General features: G+C 36.9%; 1 protein-coding gene across 2 annotated transcripts; it reads right to left on the minus strand.

Annotated features, from left to right (window-relative positions):
• Nucleotides 1-17367: 17367 nt before the first annotated feature.
• LOC127564859 (rab GDP dissociation inhibitor alpha-like) lies at nucleotides 17368-19088 on the minus strand. Of its 2 annotated transcripts, XM_052001651.1 has the most exons (2): nucleotides 18828-19088; nucleotides 17368-18713 (listed from the first exon to the last, which is right to left on the minus strand). In XM_052001651.1, the coding sequence occupies exons 1-2, from the start codon at nucleotides 19086-19088 to the stop codon at nucleotides 17745-17747; spliced, it is 1230 nt and encodes a 409-aa protein (XP_051857611.1). In that variant the 3' UTR covers nucleotides 17368-17744. The 2 variants fall into 2 exon arrangements, with proteins under 2 accessions (XP_051857611.1, XP_051857610.1); XM_052001650.1 differs by having other exon boundaries at nucleotides 17368-19088.
• Between the last annotated feature and the right edge of the window lie 967 nt (nucleotides 19089-20055).

Below are 20055 nucleotides of genomic sequence, written 5' to 3' on the forward strand. Positions count from 1 at the left end.
AATTATCTGGCAAGAAGACAGGTATAATTGGGAATAGTCCATATATTCCATTGGCCTCATAATACCAAGAGAAAGTGAAGAAAGCATTCTGTCTGTTGTATGAATAATAACTGATAGAAAGATATGGAGAAGGAAGGGCTTCACTGGAGGGAATTTTATATCAATATGGTCACAAATCCATTAGAATATTGATCATTTGAGAGATGGTCTCAAGTGGACTAACACAGGGATCTTTGTTCCTGTGCCGCTTATCAATAACTTGAATATGAAGATATATATTACATACTTATTAAAATTACAGATGACAAGAACTTGACAAAGCCAGTTTCCAAAGAGATATTGGCAGACTACAATGGTGTGACAAATTTAATAATGATAATATAAATAGTATAAATAAATGAAATCTACCTTTTATTATTACCTGGCTAGATTCATCCAATATATAGTGGCCACATATCATAAACAGAATGATAGATATTCTTCATTCAATTGGTTTTTAATATATTGATGATTAAATCAATTTTTTTTATTTTTGTTTTTGTTTTTTTGCTGAGGCAATTGGGGTTAAGTGACTTGCCAGGAAGTATTAAGTGACTGAGGCCATATTTGAACTCAGGTCCTCCTAATTTCAGGGCAGGTGCTCTATCCACTGTACCACCTAGCTACCTCAAACCAAATTCTTTTGAGTGGTTGTGGTTCTCATCCAGGAGTCTGCAGTATTTCAGGTTCAATGCAACCAGGGTTATTTGGAAGACTTCATCATAAATTGAGATTCATTCTTCAAACTAAACTCTGCACTGAGCCAATCAGTATCTTTGACAAGAACATGTCCCCCTGTTTTATACATTGGCCAGTACTAATAATCAGTAGCTCAGTGAACAAGGTTATTTTTTTCATTGTATACAGAGATCAGGACATCTCTGATCGATTGATTTACCCCCAGCACAGCTGACAAAATCAGAGAAGTTTAGGTCAGATAACAGAGAAAGAAAATATAGTGTTAAAATCCTAAACCAAGACAAAGAAGGGTTTTCATTTTGTTATTTATGAGGTTGGAAGAATTCTTTGACGGAATTAAAGACAGATTGTATGGAATTCCTTAATGGAATTAGAGGACTGACTGGTCAAAGATCAATTCTATTGCTGATGTCCTGCTATAAGACTAGACAGGCTCATTATCAAATCAATCAAGGCAGCTCTTGGCAGAAAAGAGAGCCAGCTATGGAGGAACAAATCTGTGCTCAACAGGGTATTGCCCTTTGTCTTTCTTGGTCCTTTACCAAAGAACAGCAGAATAATTTTTCTCTTCTCATTCTACCATTGGCCATATTACTTTGTAACAAAGCTCCTTGTTGAGAAGATGCCACATCCTGAAAGGAACAAGCCCCCAAGGCTTGTGTGTAATAACGATGAAAAATGTGAGAAGCAAGCTGGGGAGGGATTCAAGAGAAATAATTAGCCCTTACAGTCAGAAACTGAGTTTCAGATAGAACTAGACCCAGATACCTCACAAGAGGAGAATACCAATTGTGAAGCTTGCCACTGTGGGGAAAGCAGCTTATGGACACCATGAAAAGAGAAAGTATTTTAGGATTCTGCAGTGTTTTTGCCATGTATTCCTATGAGTATATCTCTCTACCAGTATGTATAGTTTTTTCCCAAAGATGTGTGTATTTTGGAGAGAATTCATCTCAATTTAATGAGGAAATTAATATTAATAAATAATAGCTATTATTACACCATTTTAATAACTGTCTGAGCTAATTTTGTCTACTAACTGATGAGGAAAATAAGTAATTACTATCTTCCTCATCTGAGAGTTCCCTGTTGTTATTTAGTCGTGTCCAACTCTTTATGACCTTATTTGGAGTTTTCTTGGTGAAGATGCTATGGTTGTTTGTCATTTTCTTCTTCAATTCACTTTACAGCTGAGGAAACTGAGGCAACAGGGTTAAATAAGTTGCCCAGAGTCGCATAGGTGACTCAGGAAGACTCAGAAAGATGAGTCTTTGCTAACTCCAGGGATCTGGAGTTCTATCCGCTGCATCACCTAGTTGACTGAAAACTGAGATGTATCACTAAACATGACATCATTTGAAACTGACAATAGAGTTCAAACATGGTACCTCTATGGTTCCCTCTTCAGGGAAAAAAAGGGTTATAAAAATCTCTGCTGGATTTTCTCTCCTATATTTCTTCAATGTGTTATCTTCTTTCTAGTTTCATCCCATAGGTTGACTTTCCTTAGTTGTATTTCTTATCAAATTTCCTTTAAATTTGTTTGAACTGCTCTGAATTAACCAAAGTGGTTCTACTCATATCCTTCCATCCTCATCTGAAAGGTATTACAAATGAGTTTATAGTCTAAATTACTGTAGCCCCTGACTACCAGGTATCTCCATTTGGCAAGTAAATTAGGCTTTCTTAGTCTTATTATTACAACTTTAATGGATCTATGGCAATAAATCATTTTATAGCTGGAGGGGGGCAATTTAGATGAGCTAAACTTGCTAAATTGTAATAGTCTTGTCTAGGTCCTTACATCTCTGCCCCTCTTTTAAAATATCAACAATTTGTTTAAATAATCAGGTTGAAAGTTTTAGTTGCAAGTCTTATCTTCTCATTTCTGCTATTTCTCTTATCTTTGGACTAATTTTGAATTTTGTTTTAAGAAGTTGTCTGACTATACAAATGATTTAGAAAAGATTCCCATAATCTGTAATGATGTATTTCTTGTCTGTTAAAATATGAGCAATTTCATTTCTTAGCAATATTATTTGATGCTCTTTTGTCTGGAGCCATCTGGTTATTTTCTCAAAGTATTTCATGATGTACAAGTATGAAACATTTATATACATTACAAGTGCCCAGTTTCTCTTGTTCCTTATTTCTGATTCACATTTCAATATTTTTTTCCTTCCCCACCTTAACTCAATTATTTGTTGATTTGATTATTGATTCATTGAATCATCAGTCATTAAAGTCATCCTTCTTATTTTGGCAGAAGTGAAAATTTCACCAGCCTATATTTTTCTATATGTTGAAATCCCAGGTTTGTATATATGGTGGGGGAAGATAAGCACAAATACCAGGGTGACTTGAACACTTTCACATTTAAGTCCCCAATTCCTTCAATTGCCTTTTATTCTCTAATTCTAAAATTCACAAACAGCTGCCCCTTCCAAGGTCAGCAGCAGGGGTACAATCATGCCCACTCTAAAACTCAAGAACATACCTTTTCCTAAGTAACAGGAAAAAAAATGAAAAGAAAATATAATTAACTCAAAGCTCAAAAGAAAAGCATTTATCAGATTCCATTTTCTTTAACAAAACATGAACATGGTATAATAGAAAGAACATTGGACTGAATCAGATCACTGGGCTGAATTCAATCCTGATTTGGCTAAGACCTACGGGATACTAAGCACATTATTTCTCATGTAACTTTGTATGCGTGTGTGTGTGTGTGTGAAGGTAAACCAAACCATCTTTTGCCTCAATTTTTACTTCACCTTCAATCACTGAATGGATGTTGCTTCAGACAAACTGAGACCTTACTTTAAAAAGATCAAGGTCTCCCACTGCTTCCAAGACTATTGCCAGTCCTCCTGATCCATGCACATCTTGCCACTGGACTCTGATGACTGGAGGAGAAAGTAAAGCTGATGACTTTGCACAGCCCTGCTTCAATTACATCAAATTCATTCACAAGTTAAGACATCACCCTGCAGATAGCCTTGGTCCTTTTCCAGAAAAAAATATATATATATATATATGAACAACAATTTCCTTAAGTGAAAAATGAAGGTATGAGAATAAACAGTGACTAAGTTTCCTTTCCAATCTAAATTTTTTTAGTTTCTTTATTCTAAATGTAATGGGATTTTCTTGAGCATTCCCAAGACATCTAATATGTAAGTACCCTACTTCTGGGAAAATACATCCTACCTTCTCATCGTATTATGTAGATGGCAAAGTCACAGCCTGAAACAGTCAGTCTCATTCTCATTCCATTTACACAGTCAATGGAAAGAAACTGTTTTCTTCCACGGGGAACAAAGGTTGTCTCTCCCAGAACCAGAGAGAGCCTCCACTTAATCTTATCTAGGTTTGCTGCAGCAACACCACCCCCCTCCCTTTATACTACTTATTCTGATATATCCATAGGTAGTTTGGCTGACAGGTGCCTAGAAAGAGAGAGAGAAAAAAGGGTAATTTGTTTGACCCATAGTCTATCTTAGAACTAGTCCTTTAATTCAAGAGTTCTCAAAATTTTTCCACTTATATAACTTTCACACTCAAAAAAAACTTTGGTGGAAGACCCCAGCTTTTGGGATAAGAACTCACTATTTGAAAAAAAAAAAAACTTCTGGGAACACGAAACTAGTATGGCAGAAACTAGGCATTGACTCACACCTAACACTGTATACCAAGATATGGTTGAAATGGGTTCATGATCTAGATATAAAGAGTGATATTATAAGTAAATTAGAAGAACAAAAGATAGTTTACCTCGCAGATCTGTGGAGAAGGAAGAAATCTGTAGCCAAAGAAAAACTGGAAACCATTGTTGAACACAAAATAGATAATTTTTATTATATTAAGTTAAAAAAGATTTTATACAAACAAAATTAATGCAGATAAGATTAGAAGGGAAGCAATAAATTGGGAAAAACATTTTTATATTCAAGAGTTCTGATAAAGGCCTCATTTCTAATACAGAGAGAGAATTGACTCAAATTTCTAAGAATTCAAGTCATTTTTCAATTGATAAATGGTCAAAAATATGGACAGTTTTCAGATGAAGAAGTTGAAACCATTTCTAGTCTATGAAAAGATGCTCTAAATCATTATTTGATCAGAGAAATGCAAATTAAGACAACTTTGATACACCATTATACACCTCTTAGATTGGCTAAGATTACAGGAAAAGATAATAATGAATATTGGAAGGGATATGGGAAAACTGGTACACTAATACATTGTTGATGGAATTGTGAATGGATCCAACCATTCTGAAGAGCAATTTGGAACTATGCCCAAAAAGTTATCAAACTGTGCATACCCTTTGATCCAGCAGTATTTCTACTGGGCTTATATCCCAAGAGATCTTAAAAAAGAGAAAGGGACCTGTATGTGCATAAATGTTTGTGGCAGCCCTTTTTGTAGTGATAAAAAACTGGAAACTGAGTGGATGCCCATCAGTTGGAGAATGGCTAAATAAGTTATGGTACATAAATATTGTGGAATATTATTGTTCTGTAAGAAACAATCAGACGGATGACTTCAGAGAGGCCTGGAGAGACTTACATGAACTGATGCTGAGTAAAATGAACAGAACCAGGAAATCATTGTACACTGCAACAGCGGGATTGTACAATGATCAATTCTGATGGATGTGATGATTCAGACCAGTTCCAATGATCTTGTGATGAAGAGAGTCATCTACACCCAGAGAGAGGACTGTGGCAACTGAATGTGGTCCACAACACAGCATTTTCACTCTTTTTGTTATTGTTTTCTTGCATTTTATTTTCTCATTTTTTCTGCTTTGATTTGATTTTTCTTGTGCAACAAGATAATTGTATAAATATGTGTGCATATATTGGATTTAACATATATTTCTACCATGTTTAACATATATTGGACTACTTGTCATCTAGAGGGTAGGGGAAGGGGGAAAAAATGGAACACAAAGTTTTGCAAGAGGATTAAATGATATATGGAAAGCTTTTTACAAACCTTAAAGTGTGGTATAAATTGAGAATTATAATTAAAAAAAACTTTGGTGGAAGCCTTGAAGTAATTTTTTTAATTCCTATTTCTGATAGTACCAAAAAATGTAAAAAAACAAAAGCAAAATGAAAAACACTTATCAAACATTAGAGCTCCTTTGATCTGCTTACCAAAAACAACAACAAAAAAGCAAATAGAGGAGTGAAATCCAAATCTGCCATTTTTATTTCAAACTCATGGCTATTTTCTCCCACAATCAGACTTTTCTATAGAACCAGCAGGAAACAGGAATGAAGATCCAGAGCTATCTACAGTAATTCCCCCTAAGCCAGTCTGGAACTGAAGAGGAGAAAGACTAAATCATCTCTCTTCTAGTGTCCAGTGCACTGACAGTCCAGTCAGTGGAGACTGAAACAAATTGGCAATATAGATATAAGGACTCATTTTCTCTAGATTTCCTAGTCATCCTAAGAGAATCTATAGGTACAGTAGCTATACTTTACACACATACACACACACACACACACACACACACACACACACAGAGAGAGAGAGAGAGAGAGAGAGAGAGAGAGAGAGAGAAAGTATTCTAACAAAGTATTTTTCCATTGCTTTACAAATAAGTAAGAATGACTGTTTCCAGAATCTGAAACATGATTGTCATATTTATGGAAGTGATAATAAAAAGACAGTGAGGGAGGATAGGGCCAGAGAAAAGGATGAAAATAGTAGGGCTCCTGCAAAGAGACCTTAGAAAGCTGCCAAGGAAAAAAGAGAGCAATTGATAGGTAGAACAGGATATAAATGGGGAAAATGACAGAGTCCTTCAGGAAGCCCTGTTGCCTGGGTCTGTTTAGGTTGTTTTCTTCTTCCTCACAGAACCTCTTGTGCTGCAGCTGAAACTACAGAGATTTCTGGAATACTGAGAAATAAAGACCTTATCTAAATTGATATAAGGGAATTCCCCTCCAAAAAATGTTTCTTTGCCATTCATAAAAATAGCTTTTTTCCCAAACACATGCAAAAATGGTTTTCAACATTCACCTTTGCAAAAACCTTGTCTTCCAATTTTTCTCTCCCTCCCCATAACCTACCCACAAACAATCTACTATAGACTAAATATGTGCAGTTCTTATAAACATGTTCCCTTATTTGTTATGATTCACAAGAAAAATCAGATCAAAGATGGGGAAATGAGAATGAAAAAAAAGCAAATAACAAGAGCATCAAAAAAAGGTGGAAATACTATCCACCTTCAGTCTCCACAGTTTTCCTCTCTGGATACTTTCTTAGTCTTTCAAGGAATTTGTTTTTTCCCCTCTTCTTCAGAAAGAAAGCTATAAATTTGGTACTTTAGCTATACACCTGCAGAGGATATTAGGCTTTAAAACTGTTATCTTATTTCCTCCCTCAGTGAAAGAAAATGCTCTCCCCAGAAGTATTCCAATAAAAATTGCAAATATTAAGATACTAATAGAACAATTTCTTTTCTTCCTCTGATAAAAGGCAAAGAGGTCATGTCTACACAATGGACCACAATATAATGGACCAATTAACTTCATAACATGCTTCATGGCATAGTGAAAAGAACAATGGAGGAAGACTCAAAGTCCTGAGTTCCAAACCTTACTACATAATTTTAAACAAGTTATTGAACCTATCAACCTCAGTTTCCTCATCTCTAAAATGGGGGTAATGATTCTTGCACTTCTCTGCAGCTCATAGCACTAGTATTAAAAAAATACTTTCTAAGCAGTAAGAGGAGGAGTAATCAAAAATATGTGCCACTAGGTAGCTGCCAAGCAGTGAACATCATAAAAACATCACATAAAATGAAACTGAAAAGATTTTAGCAGACAATAAATGACTGGTTACTGACATGAAATGACTCCCATTCCTGAATCTGTGTTCTATCAACATGTTAGAGGAATGCAGTCTGGAAAAGATATTATATGAAACTGAAGTATGAAATTTACTTAAACAAAATATTAAATGCAAAAAATGGAAATGGATAAAAGAACAGATGTTAACACAGAATACTGCAATTTCCCAAAGAAATTTAACTGATGTTTTGCTATAACAATGAGATACAAAAAAAACTAGAAATCATCTCAGTTAGCAAATACTTGAACTCTTCACCTAGCAAAGAAGATGAGGAAGTCAAGGGAAAAAACATTTTAAAATCAAGGCTTTTTTATAAATCCTGTGGAGTAGGATGATAGAAAATCATTTGCATTATCCTTTCATTGAGGAGCTGGGAGTAGTTTCAGGAAAAACAAGTTAACAGAAAACCTGGCAAAAGATGTAATTTTGCAGTCATCCTGAGAGCATTTCAGGATAAAACTGAAAGAATGATGAACAGATTTTTTTTAAAAGCGAACTATGTAAATATTTTTATAACAAATTTGATGCCTTTTATCTTTACACTTATTTTCAAACATATCTCTCTCTACCCAGCAAAATCTTTCCTTATAACAAAAAAATTTAAGAGAAAAAAAAAGTCAGCAAAATCTGTCAGTACATGGATGATATCTAATAGTTTATGTAATGTTCCAAACCTGTAACTTCCCTCTTCTACAATGAAAGGGGAAGGAGTTAGAATGGTGAACTTCCTCAAGTCTTTTTCTATTTTAGGTCATGATTAATTTCATATTGTTCAGTTTTTAAATTTCACTTTTTCTAATTATTTTCATTTATATAATAACAAATACTTTTTTTACTTTCATTAAGATTATAATGTGATAGTCCCTGATGCATATGAGTAGTCTACTCCAACATCTTGAAAGTAGGAAGTGTTTCATTTTTTGTCTTTGTACCCTCAGAATCTAAAACAGTGACATGCACATAATAGATTGATTAAAATGGAAATTGACTACACAAAATAAAGACAAGAAGAACAATTATACTAGACCAAGTATAAGTCAGGGAAGTAGAATGGAAATATGGAAGATATTAGAGCATTAAGAAATTAATTGTCAAGATATAAAAAAGAAGGGATAATAACAAAAGTTTGAAAAAAAAAGTTGAACCTTATTACCACCAAAAATGGTGCCTAAAAGAAAAATAAATACAATTATCATCTTTATATAAATGGCATATATATATAATATATACATACATACACATATGCACATATGTATGTATGCATGTACACATAATTGAAGTATTTCTAATTTACTTACCATATCTATACTAGATATCTAGATAGATTTACATAGTTATGTCACCAATGGAGTAAAACAAGGCTGTGTGCTTGTTGCCATGCTTTTTAGCATGATGTTTTCAGCCAAGTTGGCAAATGCCTTCAATAAGGATAAACACAGCATCAGGGTCAGCTACCACATAGATGGCATTTTTTGTTTGTAAATGACTGTACATTTAATGCAGCCATGGAAGCTGAGATCTTCATATGGATCACATGCTTCATATGACTTGCTTTGTATGGATTGATTCTCTGCTACTTGTGTTTATTTTGGCTGGCTCCATCAGCCAGCACTACCATCCCTATGTGTAATCATTGGTAATAGCAAATGGAAAAGCTTTCAATGCTATGACTATGTATATGTTCACTTACCTTGGCAGTATATTTTCCAGAGGAGTACACATTGATAATGAGGTTGATCCATGCATTGCCAGGGCTAGCTCAGTGTCTGGGAGACTCCAAAGAAAAGTGTGGGAGAGAAGAAGAATTAGTCTTACTACCAAACTGTAAGTCTATGGAGCCATTGTGCTTATCTCATTGCTGTACACCTATAAAACATGGGCAGTATACCAGCACAATGCCAGGAAACCAAATTGCTTCCACTGGAATTATCTTAAAAGATTCTGAAGATCACCTGGCAGGATAAAGTACCCAAGAGGTCTTTTCTCAAATTCAACTGCCAAGAATTCAAGCTTTACTGCGGAAAGTGCAACTCTGTTGGGTTGGTCACATTGTTCAAATGCCAAATCTATGATTGCCACAAAAAAAAAAAAACTATTTTATGAAGAACTCACATAGTGCTGACAAGATGATCAAAAAAAAAGCAAGATGGAGACACTCTCAAGGTTTCTCTTAAGTAGTTTAGAATTTATTTATAACATGGGCAAGAAATGCCCAGCTTTGCATGATGTCATCAGAAAAGGTGCTGTGCTCTATGAATAAAGCAGAATTGAAGTAGCTCAAAAAAATACAAATTGTACAAATTTAGAAAATTCATCCCAAATGTTTATAGATTTGTGCCCAACCTGTAGCAGAACATTCCGATCAATAGGTCTGAGTGGTCCCAGTTAAACACTCTGTAACTTGATTCTAACAAAGTGATATCATTTTGGTCCTCTCTGAGTGCAAAGAACAAAAATCAACAAAACTGCCAACTAATCAATATAGAAAACATTACATATATATATATATATATATATATATATATATATATATATATATATATATATCCAGCTAGCTAGAGAGAAAGACAAGTGGTCACAAATCTGTCTTTCTCTTCTGAGCTCTAGTTTCATATCACTAAAGGTATGTTGCACATCACCAAGATGCTACTTTGATATCTCAAATTCAATATGCCCAAAATGGAACTATTTTAAACTAAAATTGTTCTCTCAAAATTTCCCTCTGTTGAGAGCATCATCATTTTTCTAATCATTGAGAAGCACAATCCTAGAGTCATCCTCCATTGTGCAATTTCTCGAACTGCCTCTGATTATATATCTAATCAATTATCATTTTGTTGACTTTAACTCCAAAATATCTCTTATATCCATTCTCATCTCACTCATCAGTCTATTACCATCACTTCTCAGAACAATCTGCTTATTTGAATCTTACCTTTCATTCTTTTCTCTCTCCAATCTATCCTTCATGAAATTGCCAAAGTAATCTTCCTAAAACATAAGCTGACCATGCCAATTTCTTGCACAGGAATATTCAGCCATTGTTTCTGGTATAGTTTTAAAAAAAAAAGAAAAGAAAAGAAAAGAAAAAAAGAAACTCTTCTGTCTGCCATTTAAAGTTTTCCATGCTCTGAATCCTGCCTACCTTTTTTTTATTTCTTTTTTATTTTCAAAACATATGCATAGGGGCAGCTAGGTGGTAGAGCATCAGCCCAAAGTGAGGATGACCTGAGTTCAAATCTAGTCTCAGGCACTTAACACTTCCTGGCTGTGTGACTCTGGGTAAGTCACTTAAACCCAATTGCCTCAGCAAAATATTTAATGTGTGTGTGTGTGTGTGTGTGTGTGTGTGTGTGTATGTGTGTATACATGGATAATTTTCAACATTGATCCTTGAAAAATCTTGTGTTCCAAATTTTCCCCTCCATCCCCCCTACTCCCTCCCCTAAAGAGCAATTAATTCAATATATGTTAAACATGTATTATTCTTTTATACATATTTCCACAATTGTCCTGCTGCACAGAAAAAAATCAGATCAAAAAGGAAAAGGTGAGAAACAAAAATGCAAGCAAACAACTACAAAAAGAGTGAAAGTACTATGTTATGATTCATATTCAATTCCCACAGTCTTCTCTCTAGGTGCAGAAAGCTCTCTTCATCACAAGACCATTGAAACTGCCTGCCTACCTTTTCAAGCTAAAGGCATTTTACTTCCTTTAACACACAGTGTTCCAACCAAATTGGTCTCCTAGCTGTCCCGCAATCATAGCATTTTGTTTACTGCTTTATGCATAAATTGTATTTTGTCTTTACCAGTTCTTTCATTCCATAGCTTTATTTAAGTCTCAGATTATGTTCTAGGTCCCTTCAGGATCTTGTAATAAACCCCTCAATTTCTTCCTTTTCTTGCTATATGCCCTGCTGCTGCACCCACTGTGCAGATCTATAGAGTATTTAATTAACTCAAAAGTGGAACTCCCTTAGTGTGATTCTCACTGTCTTTAATTGGTGAGGATACATGGTTTCACATGATCCTCTCTAACTAGCCCCTACCATTTGTTTTTGTTTTCTTCCTTCTCCTTTTCTGCTTTCTATCTTTTTCTCCAGGAATCATAATAAAATTAACACTGCCAGTGCTATAGGAAAGGACTTATAAATCAACTCCTCTGTGGCTTCACTCACTATCCCTATGACTTCCCAAACCCAAAACATCCCTCCCTAGCCATTACTTCCCTCTAACTGTTGTTCTCCGTTCCCTCCTTTCCTCAGATAACTCCCTTAAGGTTAGGAAATTATCTTTTGTCTCACTTTTGAGTCTGTATCTTTCTTAGCATGGTACCTAGACTTTAGCTGATATTTAATAAATGTTGAATTAGATCTTTTGCAATTTAAGTGGGAAAGTTCTTTTCACCAAATGGTCAAAGAAAAGACCTCACCATTATTTTGCTCCTGCATTCCAAGGACCAAGGGATTTTTCATTTGACTTTCAGATGAAACCTTCTATAAATGTTTCTCCTGCCGTTAGATCAAGAGTTCCTTGAGAGGAGGTAGTATCCTAATTTTTGTATTCCAAGCCGCTAGCACAGTGTTTTGCACATAGTAAGCTTTATTCATCCATTCATTCACTGGAATGGAATAACAAAGTATCATTTTAAGGGAAAAAAAAACTGATTCCATCTATCTTCATGAAAAAAGGTGAGAGTCTTCCAAAACAATAGGGAGAAAAATGAAAGGTAAATTATAAAATAAAGTCAGTAGAAAATTAATTTTAAGTTGTAATAGCTAGCATTTATATAGTGTCTTAAAATTGCAATATACTTAATATTTTCTGAAATGGAGGCCTAAAACAGAGTTTCACCTATGTTTAAAAAAGAGGCTACAGCTTTAATAAATAATCGTTCAAAAGGATAATGACATTATACATGCAAGAGAAATACACTTTAGGAGCTAGAGTAAGCATCAGACAAAAAAATATTCTTTTAGAATGCTTGTTTATTCAATGATGAAACAGCTACTTAATTCCATCATGTTTTTTTAAACTGTGGTTCTGCTCCCCAGCCACAGTAAACTTGGAGAAGGCAGCCCTCTGCAGGCTGATGTTATTTAGGCAGACTGTGCTGTATGTGTGGGAGGAAGACACAGGACAAAGAATAGTTCCCCATGCAAATATTATGTTCTGGTTTCCTGAAGTTAATGGTAGCAGTCTGTATCAGATAATTAGTCTCTTGAGGGATGATATTTCCTAATAGTCTATGGCATAATTCGTCTGTGCCTAAATGTCACCTTCAATCGACTCATAATTCTGGACCTAAAATCAACAATTCAAGCAGAGTTCCATTTCAGGATCAGCAATAGATAAAATTATGAAGTAGGTAAAATTGGTCTTCTGTGTCTACTGATTTTCAATTTCAGCACATCTCTCATCCCTTTTAGAATTTCCCCATAATCTACATCTTCCCTTTATGATATTTTTCATTGCATAGAAATTACTCTGAGATTTTCTTTTGACAAGGAAAATAATACAAATTCACACTTAGCTAGTGCCTTAGGATTCTCTTTATATATATATATATATATATGTATATATATATACATATATATATGTATATATATACACATATGTATAAAAGATATATATTTTTAATACAAATATTAATTAGTCATTTATATATATATATTATATAGGTTTTATAGCCATGAGTCATGAAATATTAGAATCCCTCAATTTAAATCGAATCACCCAAAGGGCTTTGGAGAGACACATGGTTGAATAGGTTGCAACAAATTACAAATAAGGAATTATGAGGAAAGGACATATCAAAGAAATATAGGACTCCAAAAATAGGAGCTGGTTAAATCTTAAGAGCAAAAGACAACTGACAGATGCCTTGTACATTCCAAAGGTATTCTTCATGGTATTAAGCCCAATCGAGGAAAGCCCTTAATATGTTGTATAGACTCCACAAAGCAAATTTATGGGAAGGAATAGATTAAAGTCACACAGGATAAGTATGTTATACCTTTAAAGGTATTGCAAACTGCCTCATTGGAGCATATATCCATATTAATGAGATGATAACTTGCAATTACAAAGCTCTTTATTGCAATCACTGAGCCAGTAAGGTTAATAAAGTACATCCCTCACTATAAACTGAACAGTAAGACTGAGGGTTCAAATCCTGCTTCAGTCATTAACTGGTGGAAACAAAATAAAAAACAACAGAGAGAGCCCCATTCATTTAGGTTGGGGAAAAAAAATAAGATCATCCTAAGTAGATGAGATGGTAATAATGAGCAGTAGAGAAGAGTGAACTATTCAACTCTTCCATTAAATTCAGCTTTTTTTTTACAAGGAATATATTTTGTATTGGCTCTAATTTACCAAGTCATAGATGTGTGCAATTGTGTGAATGTAGTACAGAACGATTGACCAGAACCAAGGCAAAGAAAGCTATAAAGTGATGTCAGGGTTTAGAATTTAGTCTTCCTGACTCAGGCTTTCCCATAATTTTCACTGAAATTTGACCCTATAGTTAACTATACTATTATCTAGAATCTCTTTTAAACTTTTTATATTGACACAATCCCTTAAGACTGCTTATCTTAGAAATTAATTTTAGTTCAATTATGTTTGAAGGATAACTGGTAAAGTTGTCCAATTGTTTTTCAGTTATGTCTGACACTTCATGACCCCATTTGGGGTTTTCTTAGCAAAAATATTAAAGTGATTTGCAATTTTCTTCAGCTTATTTTACAGATGAAGCAACTGAAGCAAACAGATTAAGTGACTTGCGCAGGGTCACACAGCTAGTGTCTGAGGCCAGATTTTCACTCAGGAAAATGAGTTCCTGAATTCAGGCCCACATACCACACCACTTACCTACCCCTTATTAGTATTAGAGGCCACCTTTTATTAAAAGATCATATTAATTTACCTTAAGTAATAAGACAAAGTCATATGAACTATAACAGGCAGACATTTATTATAGTCATAGGAAACACATCCAAGTCAAAATCTTAGCGCAAGAATGCAAATATATCATCCTGATCCAATAAATCTTCTCTTTTGTGTACTAAGACATACAATTTCAATTAATATATCATCTTTAAATTTCAATGCAGTCCAGATGACTTGTGTTCATATTTTGACCAGTAAGTTAGGACAACACTCTAAAATTGTCTCTTTCTTTTGATCTTTGTTCTTTTAAGTGAGAAATTTATTCTGAAAATATACCTCTTTGGGGAAATTTCTGAGGCTTCCTATAGAAAACATATAGTTCTTTTTAAGAATATGGTTAAACATTTTTAGCCATAGTTCATAGGTGAAAAGTCACTACATTTTGCAGGAAAGCAATTTGAAGCCTAGATAATTTTCCACATCTAACAAATGGAAGGAATAAGAATAAGAAATGAAGGAGTAACAGAGGGGTAATTAAGTGTTACAGTAAATAGAGCCACTGATTCTGGAGTCAGGAAAATATGCATTCAAAAATAGCTTCACACACTTAGCAGTGTGATCCTGAATAAATAAATAAGCCCAAATCTTTTAACTGGAGGTCCAGCACTTCTCCCAGTGCATGTTTACCATATAAAGTTGGAGAAATTTTTGTTAATATTTCTGATATATTTTGAAAATATGCTAAAATTAATCATAGTTGATTCATTCTTATGTTTAGTTACCTAATAAATGTTTGGACTTGGTTTAATAGAAAGACCACTGTCCTTAAGGTCAGAAGAGCTCAGTTCAATTCTTCTCTGCTACTTTATAATTACATCATAAATTATGTCAACTCTCAGGGCCTCAGTTTACACCTTAAAACAGCTCAAACAGGTAATCTTTCAGGTTCTTCCTAGCTGTAATGTTCTGGTATTCTGTTGTTAATAGAACTATAAGGAACTTCTCTTTAGAACAGTGGTTCTCAAACTTTTTAGTCTCAGATTTTTTACTCTCTTAAAAATTATTCATGACCCTACAGCTTTTGTTTATTATTATTTATTATTTCTATCAATAGCTACCATATTAGAATTAAAACTGATCATTTTTAAATATTCATCTTTATTTTAAAATATTAAAACCATTACATGCTGATATAAATAACATATCTTAATGAAAAAATAACCATAAAAAAATAAGTAACCAGAATGGCATTAAAAAAAAAACAAATCTCTTTCCAATTCAGCCTCTGACACTTAATAGTTGTATGACCATTGAGAAATCACTTAATCTCTACCTTAGTTTCCTCAACTCTTAAGATGGAGGTGATATTAGCACTTACAGTGAAGCACTGTTTGAGGATCATAGGAGGTAATATTTGTTTAAAAACAAAAAATACTAAGCACAGTATTTGACACATATTGGCACTATATATTCTCTTCACTTCTCTTTTCTTTAATATCTGACTTAGAAGACAGCTGAATTCAAATAACTGCTTCTATATTCAATCTGTTGTAATATTCTGAGGTTTTGGTTTTATAGTATATGAAGAAATTCTATTTTCATAGATTTATAGTTGTAAAAGAGAGGAGTTTAATAATACCCTACTATTATGATGAAAATAATTTTGATCTTACCACTTTTTGAAAGGATCACCAGGAGAGTTTTGAGAACTACTGTCTTAGAGCATTCTCAGTATTGCCTGCTGCTAATCAAAATGAAGGCCTAGTAAAGTGAGACAGAGACAGAGATAGAGACAGAGAGACAGAGAGAGAGAGGGAGGGAGGGAAGATAAGGAAGGGAAGAAAGAAGAGAGGGAGAGGGAGAAAAAGATAGAGGGAGAGACAGAGACAGAGACAGAGAGGGAGAAAGGAAGAAGAAGAGAGAGATAGAGAGAGAAGGAGAGATTGATAAAGAGAGAGACAGAGAGAGACAGAGACAGAGAGGAAGAAAAGAGAGGGAGGGAAGGAAGGAAGAGGAGGGAGGGAGAGAGAGAGAGAGAGAGAGAGAGAGAGAGAGAGAGAGAGAGAGAGAGAGAGAGAGAGAGAGAGAGAGAATTGTCTCTTTCTATCTGTCTTTCTGACTCTATGTCTCTGACTTTTTAACAAGCTCTATCAGGGACTTATTTATCTGGTTATCTGGTCCAATACACAGGAAGTGGAAAGCACATATTCTCTCTGCATTTCATCCCACCCCTCCATGGAGTGGGGGGATAGATGGGAGGACTGGGAGGGGGCAGCCCATTGCAGATTTTTGGTCCTGGAATACTTTTGTATTTGTCTGCCCCCTTCCCATTACCTGGAGATTGCACTAGAGTAAAGGTCTAGAGGAGGGCCTGTCTCACCAACAAATAAAGGGGAAGATTCATATAGGTATTGAGAATACCAAAAGAGTGGCACTAAATTAGTTTTCTTCTTCCTTCTGCATCTCAGGGAGGGAGAAGAGGTAAGAGAATGTCACTATGGAAAAATATATAAATAGGTTATATTAAGGGAGAAGGGATGGAAATATAATTTGCTGCAGCAGTTTTTTGTGCTTCCCCTGCACACATCACAGACCAGCACAGGGTCAAGACAAAAGATAACTGATTAATTAGATTATTATAGGCAGCAAATATGTGCATGTTCGGGGAAAACAGAAGCACAGGAACGGATCAGGTAGTCTCCACGAGATAATTTTCCTCCACATGGGAAGGAAAAGTCTGCTTTCATTTTTCATTCAATGGCCTCCCTTTCCAGGCTCCCCCCCCCCAAAAAAAAGCATCTTAGAGACAAAGAGTTTGAGGAAAGGGAAAAAGGAATGCAGGGATATGCAGAGCACAGAGACTATAATTTTATATGTATTGGGGCAAGGAGAGAGAGAAGCAACAAATAGGGAGGTTAAAAAGAAGAGAGAACTCCCACCCTCCATTAAGTCCAATCTTCCCGAGGGGTGGAGAGGGATAAGAAAAGGTTCTCTAAACCCCAATCTTCCATTGCTAAGGCTAGGGTTTGGCCAACAAATGGAATTAATTAGAAGGGGTTCTCAAAGGAAGGTACAGAAGAAAAGATAAGAGGACAGACCATAGTTGGCTGGTGTGTCCCATCCAAACCTCCTCAAGCCCCAAAAAAGAACAGAATAAGGAGAGAACTTGGTGCTAAGATTAGCAGGAGAGTCCCAAGGGCCTTAAAGAGGAGATAATTCCTGCCATCAATGTTCGCCTTCTTCAAAGATATCTTTCCTTTTGCGCTTTATGTTTTCAAAGTTAAAGTCTGTTCCAGTCATACGCTTGTAAATATCTTTGATGTCATTGCAGGATGTCTCAAAGTCAGTGGTGGCGTCATAAGAACGGGAACAGAACACCTGGCTTTCCCGTCCATTATCTGTCGGCTCATATATGTCACTGATGGTCGTAAACTTTTGGTCTATAGGTTCCAGCAGCCTCAGAGCCGGCTCAATCTCCTTCTCAGGCTCTGCAGTTTCCACTGTGGTGCTGACAATAGCAATGTACTTTCCCTGGGTGGCCACATAATGGGCGGAGGAGATCATACATACATAGATGTCTGATCTCCTGTTGACCTGTTTCTGGGGAATGATGATTTGACAGGACTTGACGTCATTCGTGTTCTGGATGGGGTGACTGAGGATGCAGATGACTCGGATGACCTGCTCCGTCTTTCGCACCTTGTCAGGGATGTAGCTGGGATCACAGATGAGCTGTTTGCAGGGAACCACCTTCCCCTCGGACTTCACGCCCACCACTTTTTCATTCTCCATGATGATGTCCTCCACGGGCTTGTTCAGCATGTATATCCCCCCATAGATGGCACTCAATCTTGCAAATCCTTGGGGTAGCTCTCCCAGACCGTAGAGAGGGTACAAGTACGGGCTCTGCCCGTATAGAGCCAGGGACCTGCTGTAGAGCTTGATGCGATGGATGGCCTCCGGGCAGAGCCGGTCCAAGTAGTCGTCAGTTTGGTAGAGGGCCAGGGCGTGGCCAGTGAAGTCAATAACATCATGGCCCAAGTCAAACTTCTTGTACACGTCTCTCATGGTGGTGGTCTGGGGATCGACGCCGTCCAAGCTGTCGGGGTTCTCCTCATTGAAGTTTGCCACGAACTTGAGGAACTTCCTAAATTGGTTTTTCTCCAACACGCCCATCAGGTTGGAGGCTAAGGCCTCCACTTCGGTGGAGGGCACCTTGTAGATCTGCCCCCCTTTGTAGACAAAGCTGCCTTCCACCACTTTAAATTCTAGGTAATTGGTCACTTCCGTGTACACTAACATTTTGACCAGCTGGCCAGCGGCCAGCAGGAATTTGGGGATCAAGTCGACGTTCCAGTCTCCACCCCTGCCCAGGTCTGTGGGAGGCTGCTCCTGGATCCCGAAGTGCTTGTACACCTGCTCCAGGGGCGTGATGGAGGCGCTCTCCCCGCCGTAGTAATTATTACGATCCATGTGCAGCACCTTCTTCCCATTCACGGACATGATGCCAGAGAGGATACACTCCTTGAGGCCCGTGCCCAGTACGATCACGTCGTACTCGCCGTCCATGGCCCGGCCAGGCGGAGCTCGGAGCCGTTACGGCAGGGGCGCTCGAGCCCCGGAGCGCGGCCACCTCCGTCCCGGAGCCGCTGCGCCCGCGGGCCACCTGCAGCGCCGCCTCCGCCGCTGACCCCCCGCTCCCCGCTCCGGCTCGGCTTTGGCCCTTGTTCGACTGACCGAAAGGCCTCGGAAACGGCTGTGGAGCCAGGACCGAGTGTGCGTATAAAAGGCCCGGACAGAAAACCTAACTCGGGGAAAAAATGCCGGGCCCCCGAGGAGTGGGACATTTGTTTGCGCAAGTCGGAGAGACTGTTGCTGTGTGTTCGGTGGTGTCTGACTGTTTGTCAGCCCCCTCTGGGGTTTTCTTGACAAAGGTACCCAAAAAGGGACAGGCTGAGAGCTGAAGTTCTCCATCTCTTACCAGCTGTGCCCCGATGCTCTGCAAGGCCGACAGGGGATCTTGAGACAGGAGTTATACTTCCAAGCGCCTCTGTTGGGCTTCCCACTAACAATGAAATGGACTTAATTATGTTCAAGACTCATCTTGTCACAGTTACCAGCAGGTTGTTCTGTGCATTCTACTTACCAGATCTCTGGTAGCTTTTAGCTTTAGAATCTCAAGGGTCATAAATGTGTTAGAATAAAATATCACAACAGGAACACAAGAAACATGGAAACAATGTGGCAATATGTGTATAGCCCTGGGTGAAAAACATTGTAGAGATGTATATTCTGATTTCCTTCAAATCCTGCACAATGACAGGTCCTGATCACTGCTGGCAAGCCTTGTCACATGTGAGCCGCCTTACACTTAAAGGGCTCACTCCTCTACTATGTATATCTAGTGAGGAACCTTAGATGGAAATGAACACTCAGAATTGGTCGTTGGTCTCTTCTACACAATGGAGTCCCGCAATGTGCTGCATAAGTAACAGTCTAGAAACCCAGGTCCCAAAGTTTAGATCCCTGAGTGTCA

Source organism: Antechinus flavipes, chromosome 5 (genome assembly GCF_016432865.1).
Source record: "Antechinus flavipes isolate AdamAnt ecotype Samford, QLD, Australia chromosome 5, AdamAnt_v2, whole genome shotgun sequence".
Classification (NCBI taxonomy): Eukaryota; Metazoa; Chordata; class Mammalia; order Dasyuromorphia; family Dasyuridae; genus Antechinus; species Antechinus flavipes.